We start from the raw sequence: 23,568 nt of genomic DNA, 5'->3' as shown, positions 1-23,568 counted from the left end.
TAGGTTTCGATTTTTTATCTGTTGGTATTTGATCCAATCCATGATGTCATGTATCTGAACAAGATGTCCAGGACCTCTGGCAGAAAATTAGGCCCACAGCAGTAAAGATACAGCAGAGTATTTCATTTTACACATGGGGTACTTTTTTATCCCTGTGTGCACCAAACCCATCTTAAGTGTTTGCTGCCAAAAAAGCTATTTTTTTGTTTCATCTATAATAGAACCCGTCCCGTTTGAAGTGACAGTAGTGTCAGGTACCTTTTAAACGTTTTATGGACAGAGGAACCAAAAAAATAGCTTTTTTGGCAGCAAACACTTAAGATGGGTTTGGTGCACACAGGGATAAAAAAGTACCCCATGTGTAAAATGAAATACTCTGCTGTATCTTTACTGCTGTGGGCCTAATTTTCTGCCAGAGGTCCTGGACATCTTGTTCAGATACATGACATCATGGATTGGATCAAATACCAACAGATAAAAAATCGAAACCTAACAGCCGGGGCTAGAAATCTTAAAACGGGCCATGTTTGGATCTTCCAACAGGACAGTGATCCAAAAACAAATATCAAAATCAAAACAAAAATGGGTCACTGAGCACAAAACCAAGATCTGCAATGGCCATCCCAGTCCCTGGCCTGAACCCTATAGAAAATGAGTGGGCTGAACTGAAGAGAAGAAGCACCAACATGGATCTGGGAATCTGCAGGATCTGGAGAGATTCTGTGTGGAGGAATGGCCTCTGATCTCTTGTCAGGTGTTCTCCAAACTCATCCGGCATTATAGGAGAAAACTCAGAGCTGATATCTTGGCAAAAGGAGGTTGCAAAAAGTATTTAATAAAAGGGTGCCAATAATTTTGGCCAACGTGTTTTGGAGAAAAACATTTATTTCATAATGTGATTTAGCCCCACTTTCAATTCTCTTGCTTCAATGAAAGGTTAGAATTTTGGAAATTTTTTGAATGAAAGATCAAAAGGATAAACAATGCAGATTTATTTTTTGCAGCCAGTTTTGATCATATTTACCAGGGGTGCCAACAATTTTGGCCATGACTGTATATATAGTGAAATAGTGCATAGTAATATTTGTACTCATTTCAAATTGACCTAAAATGTTTATTTACAGGTTTAAATTATTTTTGGAATCCCCGTTTTCAATGTGGTCTCAGGCTTTTGGACACCACTGCATATGGTACTTAATTATTACCATAGTATTTTATTTAAAATCTATCGTGCATGTACAAAAAACAAGATTCCATGTCAAACTATGTTTTTCTGTTGACATATCGCACTAATGCGATAAGATTGTAACATTTCTGTTATTTTCACATATAATTACACTATTTTAGTATACTCTCTGTTCATATATTCAGGATTGTATTAAGATCCTTTGTCAGAGCAAGACATTAGGAGAGTAAATCAGGCTTTTCTTTATTGCATCATATTGACAATATCCCGTCTCCGTTGGTTACCAGAGGGCCCCCCCCCCCCCTACCACAATTCGATGTGTGCTCTCAACTTATTATCCTTCCCTATCATCTTGCCTAAATTTAGCTCTCCATCTTTCTTTTTCCCTTTTTTCTTCCGCTCCCCTCCTCACGCTTATCACAGTGAGAGATTATTGTGTGTGTGAATATCTTCGTGTGTTCTGCAGGAAGTGTGTAGTGTGGGAAGTGTGCAGTGTGGTTGTGATGTAGAGTATGAAACTGTGCATGCACCTTTGTGCTGAAGTCTGTTTGTATCCTCATATCCTGAACATAATGTGCATTTAATGTATTTAAGACTAATATATAATTTAATGTATTTAATATAATATATAAATATATAAAAACCCTAATACTGGACTTAGTATATTTTTTTGTCTCAGATGTTTCTCCTATAAGTCCTTGGAAATAAAAATAGAACCAATTGTTTACACACAGTAAGATTATAAGGTAATAGCATATCTCACATCTTTTGGTCTTGGAAGAATTTGATGAGAAATGCTCGAGTTAATTTAGGAATCATATATATCATATATCATATAGACACATGTGAGATTACCAGGGTCTCCAAGAAGCAGAAACTCAAGTCTTCGTTTGCTCTTTAATCCCATCACTGTAAATGGGAAACAAACAACTGCTGGGATATTAAAGAGCGTGACTCAAATGTGATAAATGTTTTCCCATAGAGACTTGGGCAGCACTGATAAACTAAGTTTATATTTCACAATTCAGAGAAATTTAAAACTCCCAATTGTGAGAAATAAAGTCAGAATTGTGAGTTTATGACTTGCAACTCTGACCTAATTTCTCTGAATTGTGAGGTATAAACTCACAACTACTCTCCTTAAACTCAAAATTGTGAAAAAGTACACTCTAAAAAATGCTGGGTTGTTTTAACAAATATGGGTCAAATATGGACAAACCCAGCCATTGAGGTTAAATTTTTCAATTGCATTTTTGATCCAACGATTGGGTTTTGTCCATATTTAACCCAAAATTGGGTTAAAACAACCCAGCATTTTTTAGAGTGTAAGAATTGTGAGTTTATACTTTGCAATTCTGACTTTATTTTTCCGAATTGTGATATAAATTTGCATCTGTGACATACGAACTCACAAATTAAAACGGTGCTTGCGACTTTTTATCTTACAATTCAGAATTTTTTCTTACAATTACAATTCTTATGTTTTTTTTCTCTCAAAATTGTGAGATATAAACTCACAATTGCAAGAAAAAAGTCAGAATTGTGAGTTTATATCTTATAATAACTATCTTTATTTCTCTCAATTGGGAGTTTAACTGACTTATTTTCTTTGAATTGTGAGATGAAGGGCCCTATCATACACCCGGTGCAATGCAAGTGTTTTTTGCTATAGTTTCAATCCGACGCAGTTATCATTTTCACATCCTGCTCCACGTTGTTTAAATAGCAAATGCATTTGCGCCCATCTGTTCGCCCATGGGCGTACTGGTCTGAAAACAAGGTGTGTTCAGGTGCATTGTTGGCGCGTTTCAGGCGCATTGTTGGCTACAGGCGGGTGCACAACCCACGTACACTCACAGGGCGCACCAACATGCCAAATATTAAAAATAAAAGGAATTACAATGTAAAAGATTATTATGGTGAAATCCGGCTTGTCCCGTAGATGTTTTGCTTGCACGCTTTAAACTCGTGCACGAGCGGGATCCATTTCCTCGCTCTATAGAGTTCAGTCTTTGTTCCGTGATGTAAATAGCGAATCCACCATGGCGCGAGCGCAACTGGCTTTTAAAGGGAATGGGAGATGAGACTCTGATTGGTTACATAGCCATTACACAGAGAATAGGGAATAGGGACTAAGAGAATAGGGAAAACTCTTTTAGAGCATGCACCAGGGCGCCGACCATTTTTTCCCTTCGTTAAACTAGCAAAAGTGGATTCGGACATGCCCTAAGTGCACTTGCACCGTGCGCTTTTAGACCATGCGCTTAAATCATTAAAATAGGGCCAATAAACTCACAACTACAAGTCATAAACTTATAAACAAATTGTGAAAAAGTCAGAATTGTGAGTTTATATTTTGCAATTCTGACTTTATTTCTCAGAGTTTTGATATAAATTAAAAATGTTAAGAAACAGTCAGAATTGCAAAATATAAACTCGCAATTGTGAGTTATAAAGTTCGAACTGCAAGATTTAAACTCGCAATTGCAAGAAAAAAAAGTGAGAGATAAAAAGTCACAATTGCCGTTTTAATTTTTATTCCATGCCAGAAACAAGCTTCCATAAACTGGTACCGATATATCCCAAATGGAAAGGACTAAGTATCATACTCGCATTGCTGTGCTGTCATTTTTGTGCTCGATGAGGGAGCAACTATCCCCTCACTGAGGCTTATGTGCTCATAGCAGCATTTGTGTTTATATCAAAGCTTGCGTTTGCTGGTCCCTTGATGGTATTGCAAATTCAGCTGAGATTAAGAATCTGTGGTTTCTTTTTCTGCTCTAATAGCTCCCCAAATGTTGTCTCAGTAACTGTGAGCAAACTGATGATCTGTCGGTCTGTTGCCGAGCGATTAGCATCAGTAATGATGTGATTGTCAGGCTAGTGAAGGGAAATGAGTGGAACCGGATGCTTGACTGCCAGTATTAACTTCACTCAGCACAGGTGTGAAGGTCCGTGTATCTCCCATGAATTAGTCATTTATATTCCAGCTGTCGGATTCATAATAAAAGCAAATTGTCTCAGTAAATCTTTGTGGTTCACTCCTACTTGCGATATAAACCTATAATGTTTGAGGTAACGACTGAGACCATTATGTTTGCACCTTCCTGTGTATATTCTCTGTTTAAATATAAATGACTCGTTCTTTTGTTCTGAATGACTAATATTGAAAGTAGCGTATTGTTTCAAGTCTGTAGTCCACCATTTTGTGAGAGATAAAACAGAGATTAAACAGATTACAGAAGTATTTGACTTGAGCAGATAACCAGCCACAATCACACCTGAGGCGATCAAAAAAATCAATTCTAAAGGAACAAAGAAAATTCAAAGTGAGAGAGCTCCTAAAATTACAAAGAACCACTTAGAGATGCTCTGTAAGCTACATCAGAGCAGAGACACCAGCTTACGGTTTCCACCTTATTATGTTTTTCATTGATTTCTGGAAGTCAGGGCTGTTTTCGCAGCTTGGAAACTCCCATATACTATTTTGGTAACATACTTACCGGGACCCACTTGGGGTCCTCAAAAAAACTTCTAAGGGGGCCTCAAGATGACTTAAAATTCTGTAAAATAAAACAATATTAGCATTAAAATGTGGTCCACATGGTTCAAATATGTTCTAACAACTAAAAATAAAAATAAATCTATTTTTTAAATTTATTTAATTTAATACTTTTTATTCCGCAATGACGCATTCAATTTATCAAACAAGACAGTAGCATTTATGATGTTACAAAAAATTTAGATATCAAATCAATGCTGTTCTTTTGAACTTTCTATGCATCAAAGTTCACGTTTTCAACAATAATAATAAACAGCGCAACTGTTTTCCACATTAATAACAATAAGGAATGTGTTTCTTGAGTACCAGATCAGTAAGAATATTTCACAATACTACTGTTTTTGATAAAATAAATGCTGCCTTGGTGAACATAAGACATACAAAAAAATATATATATAAAAAACATACTTACACTTACAAGTCATTAATTCACACTGTTTTTACACTTATTGCTGTGTCAATATTTTACGTATCTCAATCTCTTTATCTCATTCCTATTGCCATAGTATTTTGACATAGTACCATAATAAGTAATACCATGGTCTTTTGGACATTATTACAATGGTAATGCCATCATATTCTTACAAATAGGCCTACCAATCAGTACATACCACTGAATACAATCATCATACAGTACAGTACTATGAAATATATCCAAATACCATGGTATTCTGATTCTGTTGCTGTACCATGGTAAGGCACAGTACTGCTTTTAACTGTCTATCCTGGTCTACTCATATACACATCTCCCAAATGATCACCCCATTCCTGATCCACAAAACCATCCATCCATTTTTCCCCGTCGCATCTTCATTGCGCAGTTAATGCTTGTTGTCACGGCCACTGGGCTTGTCCGGTTCCTCTCGGTTTCACCTGTTCTGGCTCATCAAACGCTGACATGAAAATGCTGGCAGCTAACTACCCGTACCTGATGGTGTGTGTTAGCGCTGGAGGCCGGGACCCACGTGGCGTGCCTTTGCTGTCACATCAAGTTAGCGCGTGCTAGATGTGACACTTATTAGCATTAGCCACACGCTAATTCATCGGCCACACATTCCACTGTTTGATTGGTTGTGTAGTCACAGATCAAATATGAAGCGTTATCTGATTGCTGCTTCTAGTAGCCAAGGAGACAGTGTGTGCGTTTTGAAGAGGGCATTGTGCTTGATACAGCGAACGCGTGTTTGTGTTAAAGGTTGATGCTTGAAGGTTGATTAGCTTTCCAATTAGACTTCATGTTATGTTACCATGTGACAAATCTTTGCTTGTGCACACGTGCGTGTATCTGAATGTTTGTGGTTATGTTTAAAGACATGCCGATATGCCCTCTCCCCTGTTTTGCACGTGCTCAGTTCCTATTTCAGTGTCAATCTGACTTAATTAGCATGACAATTAGGGACTGCTGCCAAGGCAATCAGTTAAATCAATAAAGTAGTTATGAATACATGAATATTTCAGACAAATTATCCATATTCATCTATCTCATTTTCTCTCTCTGTCTTTGTTTTTCTCCATGTGCGCAGACATGGGCTGTAAGTTGCCGAAACCCCGAGGGTCAGATGAAGCTCCGGGAAAGATTTTCTCCACCCTCAGAAGAGCACAAGTGGAGACCCACTCAGGAGTGGCCTACACATACCACTTCCTGGACTTCCTGTTAGGAAAGGAAGGTACACATGCCCATTTCCTGCAGCTACAAACACTATCACTAGCCGTGTTTCCATTACCCTTCAAATTGCGCACATTTAAATTGAAAATTGAAAATACGCCCAATGGAAAAACGTAAATTTAGCAAAAACTCACATATACCGCAAAAAAGTTTTTACGCTCGCATGAGGTGGTTTTTCAGGTAATTCGAAAAAGAAATATTTCGCAAAACTACAATGGAAACAGTTTTTGCGCATTTACAGGTCACCTGACGTAGATGACGTGGTGTTTTTGGACAGAATACGAGACAGAGTTCTTTATTAAATTCATAAAAGACATAAGAATTACAGGAATACTGGATTCTAAACCTCAAAGAAATGCTACAATCAAGACCTCGAAGCAGATTGAGAGAGAAACACCCAGAAACACCTCATACGTGTCGCTCACACAAGTATAAGGGTCTTTCCTTGGCATTAATGCTTGGGTAACATACCTACGTCTCCTTCGATTAATAATAATGGCTAGTGCGGTGGCTGGGATAGGCCTATACATAAACCTACCAACGTCTGTTGCCATGATTTTTGGAATGACTTCTCACGAGAGAAAAAAATTATGTTTTAGTTGCATAACATCGGTTAATGGAAACGGCGTCATTTCGCATTTAGAAAAAATCGCAAAAGTTTTGCGCAAATCTGTAATGGAAACACGCCTTACTGTTTCCCAATTCGCAATCTATCCGCCCTAAATAGTATTCGAATGTTGAAAGGAGTATTCCAAAGATTCCCGGATGGTCTACTTTTTTCGGTTAGAATCCGGAGTCCAGATCCTGGACACTCTTACGGCTAATATAACCCACAACCATTGCGCATTGGATGAGGATTCGATTCGTGACTACAAACACGGATTAAAAAAACGACAAACATGGCGGATATGTACGTCTGACGGTTAAGTAGAGAGGTTTAGATAAAGGGGTTTGAGTGATTAATTATCAGTTTCTAATAGGGGTGCCACAATATATCGCAATACAAAAATGCAACAATATGTATCTTGGATAGTGACTATATGTATCGTTGATAGTTAAATAAAAAATAATGTGTGAGGAAAAATTTTAGTTTTCAGAGTTTTAGTCTTAGTACTACATTAAACTACTATATATAATGTTGAATAAAATGTATAATAAAGAAATGGGGGAATATTTGCGGGTACTGATAATGCTAATTGTCTTATGTTACCAGTAAAAAGTGGCCTACATTATTTTTAAATATGTTTAGTCAATGAACATATTTAAATATGTCTAGTCAATAGAGTGCAAACATATTCGTCTAAAATAATTCTGTATTTTCAGCTTCAGAATCATGAATATTTTTATTATGGTGTCTCTATTGTCCTGTGCATTGGGTTACCAGCGCCAAATCCAAGCCTGTTCATTTCCAACCAAATGTAATACCAAATTTAGCACTTTAATTAACAGTAAATTGTTTGTTAACCTTTTATCATATGTCTTAAAGTATCGCAATAATATCATATCGTGAGTTCAGTATCGTGATGATATGTATCAAGGGTGATATATATGAGGGTATCGTTACACCGCTAGTATCTAACCTGACGAAAATGTATTTATTCGATGTTATCCATCACATTATATTTCATCAGCATTGTGAACTTTTCTAATGATTCGTTTGGTCATTAACTTTTAAATGCATCATTATGCAAATTGAAAACACATGAGGAGAGTTCTCCACATGAACGATCCAAGACTGGCAGATCAATGTGCTAGTATATTTCTCTCCGAAACGGTAGGAAATTAAATTAAATTCAATGTGGAGAATTTTAACTGACAAGATGATTGACAGGGCAGTTTAAACTGTGACAGGATGCACATAACTTAGCGACAGAGCGGCCCATTAAAGACATAATTATATGACGTAGTATGTCCCAAAGCTTACCTACTCTTCTGCTACACACTCAAAAGTATGTACTTTTTCTTCACAAAAACAGTACGTACTTTTAGGGCATAGTATAATAGGTGAATTGGGATGCAGAATTTATCTATTTAAAAAGTCCCTTTAGTTGGTGGTATTCTTGTTCATACATAAATTAATGGAATTTTCCTGTTATATGTTAGGGTTTCACTTTTGATTTTGGAATAAACACATGGGTTCACTTCAACGCACCTTCAGTGGACTTCTCTGACACCTTGTTTCCCCTTTTTTATTTTCAAAAAGACTCTTATGTTGAATTGAATTCTTTGTTCCCATTGTTCCAGTGTTTCACTTCATCTGCTTAGTTCCTAGATGCGTCCCAATTTGCGTACTTAATCCCTATTCTATGACGTTTATAGTGTTCACACTGAAAAAGTGCACTTTAAAGGGGTTCTATAATGCCCTTTTCACAAGATGTAAAATAAGTATCTGATTACCCAACGGTGTATGTGAAGTTTTAGCTCAAAATATCCCACAGATATTTTTGTTTAAATTTTGTTTAAGTAAATTTAAAATTGTCACTTTTTGAGGGAGAGCAAAAACGTGCCGTTTTTGTGTGTGTCCCTTTAAATACAAATGAGCTGCTGCTCCTGGCACAGAGGGCGGAGCTACAACATCTTGTGTGTTAAGGCAATTGCACACTGAGTCCGACATTTTCGTATGCGTTTTTTCGTATTGGTGATTCGGTGGCTCTGAATTGTCAAAGCACCATTCAAACACCATTCAAACTGCTTGTTACGGATGCGAAAAACGCAGAAAATCGAACTCGTTTCGATTTTTTTTTATGACGGACGAAAGTTTCGGAGGCAGTGTGCAAGCGTGATTGACATAACGTGAGGTCGTATTTATTTTTTGACGTGCGAAAATTTCGTATGCGAATTTCGGACTCAGTGTGCAATGGCCTTAAGTCATGATAATCTATAAATCCTGTTCCCGGGGGCGGGGTTTAAGTACATTTTAGAAGCTCATTGTAGTCCCTACCAGCCGTTTGTTGTAGTCCTTAAAAAACGATTTCTGTCAAATAAAATATCTCCCTTTGCTTTGAACTTTGAGCGTCGTAACTTTGTAGATGTTGTTTATGCTCAAACAGCAACATTACACTAACTAAAGTTAAAAAAGTGAAATCATAATCAACCACCCCTTTAAATGCCCAGATGATGCAAATTAACAACAGATGCAACATGACCGCAGGGCACGCTTATAATAAACAGAACGTTATGGTGTGAATTGGTGTGAATAGGCCTTTGTGGTTAATGGAAGTGATGATGAATCTCTGGAATATTTATTTATTTACGATTGCAGTAGACCTATATGAAACTCAAATGACACCATTTTGTGGGGAAGGTATTGGGAACAGTGATTTTGTTTTTGTTAACTACTGTAAAACTAAAACTAAAACTCATCAATATAAATATTAGATGGAAACCGGAAAACCAGAAAAGTTGCATTGGCAGCTAGCTGAAATAAGTTGAAGTACAAAAATGATTAAAACTAAAATAAAAATAAAGGTAAGAAAGGTTAAATGACTTAATAAATTCATGCATCAGAGGATTAATATACAGAGTGACATGCAGTATAAAAATGATTGCTGTTTTTCAAAATTCAAAGCAACATATATATTGATATGCATACACAAATGCACAAAACCCACCTTCAGATAATAAAGTGTAAAGCTTCAAAGAAAGAGAAAAAAAGTATGAGATTAGATGAGAGAGAGAGAGAGAGAGAGAGAGAGCGAGAGAGAGAGAGAGAGAGAGTGAGAGTGAGAGAGAGAGAGAGTAATAGAGCAAGAGAGCAACCAAACAGTGTATATTCTTTGAGGGCTTATGTTTCTAAATATACTAATGCTGCTTTTGTTAGTGTGCTTCGAGAGAGGCAATAATGGATCCCGCTGAATTCAGAGAAAGTGGATATGAGACAGGATGAGAGAATATAAGACACAGATTGAAGCAGAAGAACAGACCAGCTCATCTTAATGACTTAAAAGCATAGGAGTATATGGGCCATTACTGAGCATAATTACAAGGATGTATAATTGTGTATGGATGGGGGTCAGGGACCTCTCAACTAAAACCTGAATTTACCTTCAGTTACATTGTGGGCACCAGTCAAAGGTCCCCATGAAGAAAACATGCTAATAAACAAAGTAATGCATTAAAGGGATGGTTCGGAGTAATTTCATCCTAGGGTCCTTTGCACCATAACCTCGAGCCAAAATTTTCATTTGGTCAAACATTATTAAAGTTCGAGCTTATTTAGAGATATCAGCAGAATGGCAGGCGCTAATGGATCCAAGGTTGTATCTCGTAAATTACCCCACTAATAATGGCCGGAATAGGTATTTTAGTTTATTTAAACAACACTGTCCTGATGGCTTATGCTAGCGCTAACCCGGACGTCGAGGTCACTTCAGTGATTTGGGAAAAGCCCGTAAAAGTATCGCGCGATGCTGTAAAAGTATTTTGGTATATCCACAATTATTATTATTTTTATTTTTTTTGAAGTGTTGACAAGTGTTTGACAAATTATTTTTGAGAAAGGGCTTTGTTTGACAAAGCCCGTAAAAGTATCGCGCGATGCTGTAAAAGTATTTTGGTATATCCACAATTATTATATATATATTTTTTTTTTTTTGAAGTGTTGACAACTTAGTGGTTGACAAATTATTATTAACTAATAATTGTTGCAAACTGGTACTATCCACAAAAAAATTGTGCATTCCTAGAACTGGGTGTCGTTACACTACATCCTTATGCATCGCTTTCTGTCGGGACTTTTACAGGCTTTTCCCAAATCACGGAAATGACCTCAACGTCCATGTTAGCGGTAGCATAAGCCTGATGGCTGATGGCAAGTGTTATTTAAATAAACTCCTGATGTTGCAAATAAGACTTATTCATGTTTCTTTATTTATTTTTATCGTTTGCAACAATTAACTACATTACTCACACATTTTTTTCTGATTAATCACGATTAATCGCCATTGAAAAACCTTATGTTTTTTATATATTTTATAATGTAATAATTTCACAATCTCCAAATTAATGTAGAAACAACATAAAGACAGTATATGTGTCTAACAGGAAATATACAGAAATTGTTATCAATTAAACAAATAGTTATCAAACAGTGTGCACTTTAAATTGTATATTGATTAATCCTTATTAAAGTTAAAAAAAGCTCTTTAGTCAGGAGCAGTGAGTGATTTTCTCTGTTACCTTTGTTCTTTGATTAACTGACAGAAAGCTTTATTGGCTGCTGTGCTGTCCCTTTAAAACCAGCCGCTGCCTCATTCTCTCACAACTCTTTTCCTTCATTTACGACTTTATTTAACTAATTTAAGACTGCTCAGACTGCTCTTATGAGGATACTCGACAAAACGGACATTTTGGCATAATTGCGTGTGTTAATGCCATCTCTCTCATGTTCGTCCATCCTCGGGATGCTGCTGTTCTTCTTCGCGCGATTTCCTCCCCCCATCCCGCAATTCAGCCGATTCTAAAGATTTTATTGGTCATGTGAATCACAGTACTGATTGCCTACACCAAACGCTGATCCCTAAACCTACCCGTCATTGTAACCTTAACCAATGAAATTAGCTGCAGGGCGGGATTTCCGCTTAACTGGTTTGCACCCAATGGGATTTTTTTATATTTTTTTATAGAAAGATTAAAAATACGGGAAAATATTTAAACGGGATGATAGCGGGATAGCAAGGTAAAATACAGGAGAATCCCTGGAAAAACGAGAGGGTTGACAGGTATGCCATAAATAGAGAAAAGTTGCTCCAGCTACTGTAGCTATAGAGGGTTTTCACCGACGTCACGTACTGGTCGGTAACCCGGAACCGCCCATTATGGGGGTACTCGCATGTGAACAACAGCATGGATTGCACTGTTTATGTTCTACTGAACACATTGTTACACAAATAAACTACGGAAAAAAACACGTGGAAGCTGCAAAATCATATAGAGAAGGACTTAGTAAGCAGGAAAGAGCGTGAAATTTTTACAAACTAAAATTAATATGTGGTAACGTTAAAGATCCGAACGAGCTATCTTCTCTAGCCCTTACTGCAATTCTTCCTTCTATTTCTTATCCCGACATAGGCTAACGTTACGTTCAGATTGTCAGTCCAAAAAAGCACATGAAATCCGTTTCAAGCTACATCCATATGGATCATTTTCAAAACACATATCAGGACATCAGCTTCAGTCCGAATTAACGCTCTGATCGGATTTCGCGTGGTATGTGCCTTTCTCACGCCACGTAAAATGTAAACATCAGACGTTGTTATAGGGAACATGCTGAAAGTCGCTGCCGAAACAAGGCTGTGTTTTTGCAAAGTGCCGGACGAGCAGAAAATTATTATTTTGGAAACCGGCGCAGACAAGAGCGCAGAAAAAAAGCTGTTACATACCAGCCTCCTACAGTTCTGCCGCAGGCTCAAGACACAGTAGTCCAGCGCGGTGGCTACACATTTCCATGTTTCCAAAATTTAAATAAGTCAACATCTTTATTGCAAATGCAAACCCCTCCATCAACGTAACGTCATTGCCAAAGAGCTGCATGGACACACACATCGGATGAACAGTTGCGATACACAGTGTGGACATCATTTTAGATCAGATTCCAATCGGATACAAAGATAATCGGATTTGGACTGACAGTGTAAATGTAGCCATAATTCGTCAACATTTTAGCCATAGTCAACGCTATTTACACATGTGGCTGATGCTGTGCCTCTCTCAACCACAAATGCCTTCTTTCATCAGTTTTTCCACTCTTCTCTTTAACTTTTGACAGTCTATAGAACTCAAAATGTTTTTTTCCCGGTGCGACCAATTAGTACAGACCAAAACTCGACCAGTAGTAATTCAGCAGTAATAATCTTCCAAATTTGCAAGTCCGTTCAGTTCAGTGGCATTGTTTACGTTCAGTGCCTCCAAAATGGCCGACTTCCGGATTGATGACGTGTAGTGAGAACCCTCTATTGTATACTGTGTATACTATACTTGGACGGAAGGCGTGTCTGAAGCTTGGTGCTGCTGAGTGCTGAGTGCACAATGGCAACCGTCATTGTGACAACAGCCAAACACATTACTTTTCCGGTGCTGCATGAATGCAATTGGCTAACATCTGTGCTAGGGTATTTGCATAGACGATCTGATTGGCTGACGCTTCATAGTGAAATTTTAACCAAGACTTTTATATAAAAAATATATATATGGGACTGGAATACTTAATTTTGACTGAAATCTGATGAGATTGCGCCGTCCAGCATGGATCTCAGAGGACTTTATATTTCTGTAATATAGTGTGTTTGCCTGGTTTCTAATTCAATAATTTTTTATATTGAAAATACTATTTTATATTATTGGAAGCTAAAAAATAAATAAAATAAAGAGTAAAAAAAGGTATTGTTAGTTTATCTTATCTAGCAGTTTTACTACTTAAAGTTAACGCATGAAACATTACCCAAACACAGATTTGTGTGTGTGCAGGTTTGTGACCTGAATCAAATATTTATTTATAAAAAATTGGAATGTGTGAGAACTGGGACAGCTACAATCGTTCAGGTTCTGGACACACACACACACACACACACACACACACACACACACACACACACACACACACACACACGCACACACACACACACACACACACACACACACACACACACACACTCCAGGCTTTCTGTTTTAGCTGCTTATCGGTAGACAGGCAGGCAGGTCATTTATATGTAAAATTCACTGATGCCTACAGAGACACCGAGACAAAAAAAAGAGTTTCACTGCGAACTGCTGTGACAGCGCGAGTGTGAGGCAGAGATGTTAGAATATGTTTCTTTGTTTGTTTGTTTGTTTTGGGGCATCAATATTGAAAGCAATGTTAAGTGACTTAATGAATGTGAATGATTGACAGGGATGAAATAACAGAGAGGGGAAAAAAGAAGAGGGAGAGAGCTAGGCATCGTTTCAAGGATTATCTGATCTTGAAGATGTGAGGGGTCACTACTAAAATCCAGGATTTATCTGTTTGTGTGTGCATAAGAGAGAAAATCAGTTGTCTTAGTGACACTGAACTGTATTTATAGCCAAAATCAGTTTTTAATTTAAATTGGTTTCTATAAATAATTCAATTCTGCTCTCTGTCGGATTATTATAAAATAAAATAAGACCCCTCCAGGACCCGACATCACAGTCATAAGCAGCAAGAATCCCTCATACTTATGAATCACATAAACACTTACTTTAATATTTATGACATATCAATATTTAGAGAGCAGTTCTGATAGGTCAGCGCAGCCGGAGAAGGGACGGCTATATAATAGATTTGCAACTAACACGTTTAGTTAAAAGAATCATCTAGAGGATTGGTTCAGTGAAATCAAATTACTTTGGCATTTACAATACTATGAACCACTTTGTTTAAATAATAAATGAAAAGAAGAAGTCCTGGATGCTCATGGTCAAACGAATATTGCTCCAATATTATTTCTGGCCAATAAGCTGATAATTATATTCATGTTATATTCAATATAACAGCTGTGATGCGAAACACCTGCTTGCTTGTGTCCTGTTAGTCTGAGGCATAAACCAGAGCAGATCCGTTCAGTGTTTGGATTTTAGTTAATCACACTTGGAAACGCTAACAACTTCATTACAAACGCACATAGTACGTTCAAATCTGTGATTGTCTAGGTGTTTGAGACACCGCTCCAGAAAATCCAGGAAGGATTTAGTGTGATTGTGCTGTGAGAGTTGATATTTTAGCACAAAAAAACATGTTTCTCAGCAGGTGGAGTTTAACTGATTTAGCAGTTATTTACTTTCTCTGCTTGTCATTTTAAGAGCTTGTACATGGATTCAGACTGAGGGATATTCGTTCAGAGGACTGCATTGTTGAGGTGGAGTATGTTGCTGAGAAGGACTGTTTACTGGAGCGTTTAACCCCCGACTGGGTAAATTCTGTCTTATAAAGGTGGAACTTCCCCGTAGTAAATATAGGGACAGATTATTATATATTTGGCCTTTCAGAAGGAGTCAAATCTTCTCTCTGTGTATGTGTGTGTGTGTGTGTGTGTGTGGGTCCTACACAAACAAAAGCATTTTCTCATTCTCTCACGCATAGCTGAAGCATTGAGTGTCATTTGCCACAGGCCTTTCGCATGATGTGCTGGTTAATATAGTTAATGCTCTGGACCGGAGTGGAGTTAATAGACATCATAAAGTCTAAGACACTTCCGCTGTTTCAGCACTACCTGATGATTGCAAACAGATTTTCCTATTTGGTGAAGTTTTATGAGAGTGTGTCATGAGGGATACAGGGGTCAGAAACGATTTCCCCCTTAACTGGAAGTTATGCTGTATGTAACTGTTTGGTGTTCATTTTGTTTTTTAAATGTGATCTTTCTCTCGTCATATTTGAGAGAGTGACAAATTGTGTTTTGGTTCGGAAAAAAAGTTTTGGGTCTACTTGTTTTTTGGGGAGAAATTACTACTTTAATTTAGCAGCGATGATACAAAGTGACAGTAAAATACATTTATAATGTTACAAAATATTTCTATTTCAATCAAATGCTGTTCTTTTAAACTTTCTATTTATCAAAGTCTCCTGAAAAAAAATTATCACTGTTTCAATAAAAATATTAAGCAGCACAACTGTTTTCAAATAAATAATAAATAATCAAATAAATGCAGCCCCGTTGAGCACAAGAGACTTCTTTGTCTCTTCATTTCAAAATCTTTTTAACACTTACAAGGTTTATACATTTAATGGATAAGCAAATCTATTCCAAACCTCCCAGCTAACAAAAATATGTTCTAAGAACGTTTTGCTAATGTTCGCATTAATTTATGAAAACATTATTTCTGAATTACCCCTGAATGTGCAAAACGACCAGTTTTAAAAACGCTTTTTTCTTGGTTATGCGAACGTTAAGGGAACATTACATTGAATCATTTTGCAAACATTATGGGAATGTTACTTTTGAATGTTATCTGAACATTTTAAAATGTAGTAACATGTTCAACTAAACATTTTGGACAAAAAAAGTTTAATGAATGATGTAATAATGTTTTTGTGCTTAAGTTTTGAGAACATTATTAAAGACGAGATAACTTTGAATTAACATTATTGGAGTTATATTTGTTCATAACTTTGAGAGAACCTTCCAAGAACATTAGCTGGGCTACTGACATGGTTGAATTGAAATTGTCGATCAGACATAAATAACATAATTTCCTTAAAATTACCTGCATCCAAACAGTGAAATTCACACCGCATCACAGAAATCACACACATGCACTCATTTCACCTATAAGTTGATCTCTCTGTGAACCGTGCTGTTATTTCCTCTCTGGAAACACGAATAAACCCCCCTCAGAGTGAGAGCGTGTTCAGACCGTCACAGTTTTGTTTAAACAAGCTCGTCACTCTGAAAGATGATTGCAGTCAAGCAGTGCTCAGATTACAGCTCGCTGCGGCCCTGAATAACGAGCGCTGGAAATTAACTTTAATTACTGATCACACAAACAATTTGCTTGTAAAAACCATTTCACCAGAATACTTTCAAACTACTTCTACAGCATTTCAGTTAGTGTGTCAGAAAATGAGCTTAACACGTTTTTTTTTTTTCTTTTTTTTGGACAGAGATGACTGTGAATGAAATGGTTTGCACCTATCTTCTCATTTTTTCCTCCTCCCCGTTTCCACATGAGTGTATGGTGGGGGTGGATTTATTAGTTCATGCAGATATAGTGTTATGAAACTGCATACATTATTCATCAGTTCAGGTTTGGTACATTGACATATGTGAAGGACTAGGGCTAGTTGTCACATTCATTGCTCTAAGGAATGTCTTATAAATGAAAAAATAAACCACTAGATATTCACCTGTTCAAAAGTTTGGATTTGGTAAGATTTTTTAGGGTACATTTATTTGATCAAAAATAGAGTAAAAACAATATTATTGTGGAAAATTATTAGAATTTAAAATAACTGGTTTCAGCTTTGATATATGTCTAAAATTTTATTTATTCCTGTGATGGCAACGCTGAATTTTTAGCAGTCATTACTCCAATATTCAGTGTCACATGATCCTTCAGAAATCATTCTAACATGCTGATACAGTTTTTTTGTTCAGGATTCTTTATTAAATAGAAATCATAGAAACACAATTTATTTTCAAAATTTGTAACAATGTCAAAGTCTTAACTATTAATTTAATGCATCCTTCCTGAATACAATTATTAATTTCTCAAAAAAATCTTTCTGAAATCTTACTGATTGATATAATTTGTTTTAATTATTTGTTTTATTATTATTGTGTTTGTGTGTGTGTGTGTGCGTTTTTTTTAAACTATTGTTATTAGAAGTAAGTTGTCTCTCTCTCTCTCTCTCTCTCTCTCTCTCTCTCTCTCTCTCTCTCTCTCTCTCTCTCTCTCTCTCTCTCTCTCTCTCTCTCTCTCTCTCTCTCTCTCTCTCTCTCTCTCTCTCTCTCTCTCTCTCTCTCTCTCTCTCTCTCTCTCTCTCTCTCTCCAGAGGTGTCAGTGTCGTCATTGCTGTGTCTGTCGTCAGTCAGAGAGCTTCCAGTGCAGGTGTGTGAGTTGTATCAGAAGGGATTCGTACTGGCTGCTGTCCATCCCTTTGTTCACTCCTGCGGCCCTGCTAGTGCTAACCTACAGAAGCAGTTACACCGAGCTGTGCTCATCAGACAAACACACAGGTATACACACAAACCTTGACTATGTTCGGCATATGCTTATTGCACAGAAACAGTGTTTTATCTGTACACATCAATCAATATTTCAAACAGTAATATTTTTGCATTATATACAATTATGTTGCATTCTCAAATCATATAAAGTGCTGATGTGATCATCTTAGAAATAAAGAGTTACTTTACATTTTAGATTGTGTGAAAATGTCAGGTCAGTAAAAGGTTTTAAAAAATAGATATTTAGAATTGTGACTACCATACCTTGCGTGAGTAAAAACGTTTTTTTTTTTTTTTAAAGAAATCAATACTTTACCTCAACAAGGATGCATTAAATCAATTAGAAGTGACAGTAAAGACATTTATAAATAATGTTACAAAAGATTTATTTTCCAAAAAATGATTTATAAAGTTAATAATGAATAACTTATATAGTATATATAATATATTCAACTTGAAAACAGATTTTTGAAAATGTTATTTATTTTTCTGATTATTTACTCTCTTTTTTTTTTTACAGTATTTTTGAATTGCTAAAACACTAAAATCCATTCTCTGAACCCAATGCTCAGTGGCCTAACCGCATTTGTCGAATCAGTCACTTTGTAGGCAAAACCTTAAACAAGTTCAGGTAGTTAAGACACTGTTTGCAAATGTCATCCACTCTTTTTGCAAAACTCTAAACACATTCTTACTCACTAAAACACATTTTGCACTGTGTTGCAAAATGGTAAATACATGTGGCAAAAGTTAAACACAACTACAACACAGTTGTCATCGTTTACACACAACAACTCAAAATTGTTCACACTTGTTTCTAATGATGTGATCAAATCAGTTGTCTAGAATATAAGCCAGTACAGGTGGCCCAGGTACATTGAGTGTTGATACCACAATGGATGGAAACAATGTGAGAAGAAGAGGAGGACGATGAGGAAGAGGAGGAATAGGAGGAAGAGGAGGAAGAGGAGGAAGATGAGGAAGAGGAGGAAGAGTTCGAGTAAGAGGTGGTGGACGAGGAGGAAGAGTAAAAGGACAACGAAGAGCAAGACCAAGAATAGTAATTTCAGATCAAATTCGGGCAACTGTGATAGACCATGTTCTTGTTCATGGAATGACAATGAGGGAAGCAGGACAAAGAGTACAACCCGAAAAGAGTTTTTCTCTGCGTGGCGATGGAAGGTCTATGACCGTAACCCATATACAAGGGTAAATCTTTTACAGGCAATGGATTTGGCCTGTGATGGCATAGGTGTGGAGTGTTGTCAAGGCTGGATCCGGCACACGAGAGGGTTCTTCCCACGTTGCCTAGGAAGGGACAACATTGCATGTGATGTGGACGAAGTCCTCTGGCCGGACCCAGCACGAAGACGGGATGCTGAGGCAGAATGAGTCTCTCATTGACTTTGATTTTGCAATTGCACAATATTTTGTGTAATACGCTTTTCATTTAGAGTTGTCTTTGTTGAAAATATGAAAAATACAGAAATCAATACTGTATTACTTGCAGTACTTACAGTATGCAATATATTTGCTGTACTGAGTTGTGAATTATTTACTTTTATTTATGGCAAAATTATTTTCTATATGCAATAAATAAAAAAATCTGTAACTACATGCCCTGGACGCTGTGTTGTCAATTTTTTGATGTAGAGTCTAATGAATGCTGATGAGTGTTTATATATTGACTGGCTGTGTTTATGTTTTGAAAGCATTGTTTGATTTTGAGCACAGATCAAATGGTTTTGAGGCAAGTGTTTGATTTTGGCAGAAGAGTCAGGGGTTTTGTGAATGTAGTTTAAATACTGCGTTTTGTGTTTAAAGTTTTGAGAATATGGGTGAAGGTTTCAAGAAATGTGTTTTAGCAATTGTGAGATACTGTAAATCAAATAAATGCAGCCTTGATGAGCAGGAATCATTTTTAGAAACATTGACCCAAATTTTTGAACGGTAATTTCAAAATGTGCCACATGTAAACATAATAAAACACAACATAAATGTCCATGACCTGGTCCTCTCTCCTCCCTCAATGTATTTACTCCTCCTTTTTTCCCTTCTGGAACTCCTCTGTGGGACTCAAGACCAATCATTAGGATTTTCTTTCTTCGGAATTCATAAATGAATCAAGACTGAGTAAATAGGGCCTATTTTGATTTCATGTGCATTTGATTTATGGATGTTCAAAAGTCGCTTTATGGTGCTTTTTTGTTACAGTGGTTCGGACAGTGGTCTGCTGAACTGGGTGGAGCCTCATCTCACAACAGACGTGTGTTACCTCGGTCACCAGGACCCTGACACAGAAGTCATACAGGGCTATGTGAAAAAGGTTAGCCCTTATTTTAAAGTGAATTTGTTTTCATTCAAACAGAGAGCAGCGGGTCAATTTGTTTTTCATTCACTTTAGTGGCACACTTAGTGTCATCACTCAATGAAAGATGGCATCAAAAACCCACTTACTTCAGACTCTCTCTATCATGGTCTTACAATATGGCTGTAAAACAGAAAACATAAGCTGACAGGATGCTGCAAAGACACAGACACCCCGTATTCATCTGCCATTCCATTAGTCGTCACCCCCTCGCCTTTTCAGTAATTGCATTTATCTGGAGATAAGCAGTGTTTGACTGAGTGTGTGTGTGTGTGTGGAAGTGTTTGCGCCGTGTGACATTTACTGATGATTTAGACATATGCGTGTGTGGCGTGACAGTATGATGATTGGAAAATATGGTTTTCATTAGCATTTCCTGTCACAGCTCCACAGAGCTTATTTTAAAAGCATCTAGAGGACAAAGCACCACCTTCCTCTTACAAAGACACTGTAAAATTATTCATATTACATTGGAATCCATTCATTGTCAACTTTGATTGTACACTTTGAATAGAACAGGTGTCATGATGAATGTCTCAACGTTTTTAATTGGTCCTGGTTGTGTTTGGAGATGCAGGTGCAGGATTTGGCTGATCAGGGTGATCTGTTTGTGGGGTTTTTGCCCCAGCCCGGTGGGGGTCCATATTTCCTTGGTCACTGGGAACCAGAAGAGCTTTCCTCTTTACACTCCAGTCCCTGTTCTGTGCATCACAGCAGCAGACCTCCAACCCTCAGCCCTGTGAGCGAGCAGAGCCAACAGGACCAAGGCAACGGGGATCATCGAAACCAGTATCGCACAACCTTTAATCCAGATTTTGAGAACCAGAGCCAACACGATGAAGACTTTATGAACCACAGCCTTCAAATACAAAGCACTGAGAGCAGCCAGTGCTGGAATAATCAGAATCCTTTCACTGAGAACCGTCAGTGTCCAGAGTATCAATACCTGAATGTTGAATGTGAATGTACACAAGCTGATGATTTAAAGAATCGAGTGTCATCGCATGAGTTTATATTAAGCTCTAGTGCATCAGAGCTACATCAAACCCAAAATACTAGAATGCAGCCGGTCCTGTCCAGCTGTGATTTGGCAGAAAAACACAAAAGAGAGCACAGGGAGCAGGTCAAAAGCCAAGACAAACCCAGCAAGTGCACTGGAAACACCCAGATGTTGAATCGTAAGTATGCAGTCTGTAGAAATACATAAAAAAAACCACCAAGAAAACATGTTTTCGTTAAGATTATATCAAGTTTTATTAAGATAATTATATAAAATAAGATAAACAATTTATAATTCCCAGGTCTGATTTGATCACAATTCCTTACCAGTGAAGAAATCTTGAAATCTCAGTATTGGTCATGATTTGGCTCAGTTCACTTTCATTGTGTTGGTCCAATTCAGAATTATTTGCAAAATATGCTGATGACTCAAATCTAACTGTAGACACGGTTTACATATAGTAGAATCTAGATATTTACAAAATACATCACATGGAATCATTCATTCAACCAATTTGTTCAAACACTGATTGATACAGGAATTAAACAAGTGACTTGCTGCATATATAGTATATAGTATTCGAAAAACGGAATACGCAAACGCAGTACTATGTCCGAATACATAGTATTCTAAAAACAATAAGCAAAAAGAGATTCTGAAGTGCACATTCAATAGACACTTTGACACTCTCCATGAAAGAAGAGGTGTTATGAATGGTGATGAAGCGACGCTACTGATACTGAGGCCACATGACAGTGACAACATGGCGGATGTAGTACGTCCGAATTTCATTCATACCACACACATTCATAGTATATAGAACGTATTTTTTTAACGGTCGTGAAGTAAGTTTTAAACCAAATGTAGTACCTACTATACAGTATGCAATTTCAGATGCAGCAACCGTCACTTTGAGTTAGCCATTGAATCATTTACTCAACCAATTCATTCAAACACTGATTTATTCAGGAAAGTGATTGCTGTGTATTGCGCAACGGAAATTCTTCTGTGGCTTTGTTTGGAATTATTTTTGTTTGCTGAGCAAAAGTAGACCAAGTAACAGGGAATATTGTGTTTAAAAGTTACTCAATATTAACTTTAAAACAACAGCAGCTGTATTACATCAATAGCACTCTCGACGCACCGTTTATCAGCGGCTTCATTTGGCAGAAATTCAGAGAAACACTTGCTCATGTAGCAGTTGCTTATCTATAAGTTTGTTTATAATTATCTGGCTTTTAAAGTCTGAATCAATATGTAGCAACAAGTCTAAGTATTTGTTTCTGTATGTGCAGGTGTGCAGGTGTTCGCGCTGTACAACCATACGATAGTTCTGTCGGGATCGCCAAAATACTTTTCTCTGAGGGTTCCACTGCAGGTGAAAAGGGAGGCGGGGCTTGTTAGCTCGGTTGACTCTCATTGGCTGGATCACATGACGCAGCACTTCAGAAGTGGCGCACAGCTCATCGACGGCTACTTTCACCTGGGAGATGATGCAGGTACTGGAGATGTAGTGACAATTTACAAATGGTAGTAAATGTTCTACTACTGTATTACATTTATTAATTTAGCGAGTTTTAATGAAATAATGATACAATTATTAGAAAAAACACACAAATGTGACAAAATGCATAACATAATAAAAATAAACAGAATAAAACTAAATTAAAAAAACTACTTTTATCATTATTTTAGAAATCAGCTCAGCGGTGACGGTAGTTGGTTTATGGCCTACCTTTAGCTTTTTACTTCTGCAAACTGCATTTAGGCTTCAAAATTCATAAAAGTTTTGTTCATCTGTGATAATTATCTTGATGGACAAAACGTATCATAAACATTTGTTGATCACAGAGCTTGTTTTTAGGGATAATCCAAAAGCCTGTGGGAAAATCCTATTGGGTTTTTGTCGAAGGAACCAATGTGATGCTAACTGCCGATTGGCCTACAAAGTGACGTCAAACCTGCAACGCCTCCAGGCACTTATTTCAGGCATCCGAGACCAAGTCCTATCTATTTGAATAGGGAAATCTTTGCCATACTTTTAAATATTAAATATTACATGTAAATAACACATTTGAAAACAGCAACACAATCTGAGATGA

General features: G+C 37.1%; 1 protein-coding gene across 2 annotated transcripts in view; it reads left to right on the top strand.

Annotated features, from left to right (window-relative positions):
• Positions 1–23,568, top strand: part of rftn1a (raftlin, lipid raft linker 1a) — a 31,083-nt gene that overhangs the window by 4,258 nt on the left and 3,257 nt on the right. The window contains exons 2-6 of one of the 2 annotated variants that reach the window (XM_079590888.1): positions 6,272–6,415; positions 17,924–18,107; positions 20,313–20,424; positions 21,044–21,644; positions 22,762–22,965. In XM_079590888.1, coding sequence (XP_079447014.1) covers positions 6,274–6,415; positions 17,924–18,107; positions 20,313–20,424; positions 21,044–21,644; positions 22,762–22,965 — 1,243 coding nt within the window. In that variant the 5' untranslated portion in view covers positions 6,272–6,273. Of the gene's footprint in view, positions 1–6,271; positions 6,416–17,923; positions 18,108–20,312; positions 20,425–21,037; positions 21,645–22,761; positions 22,966–23,568 lie in introns of both variants that reach the window. The other variant, XM_079590887.1, reaches the window with a different exon arrangement.

Source organism: Phoxinus phoxinus (assembly GCF_949152265.1).
Source record: "Phoxinus phoxinus genome assembly, chromosome: 19".
In the NCBI taxonomy this organism is placed as follows: domain Eukaryota; kingdom Metazoa; phylum Chordata; class Actinopteri; order Cypriniformes; family Leuciscidae; genus Phoxinus; species Phoxinus phoxinus.
This window is presented reverse-complemented; position numbering and strand designations above follow the sequence as displayed.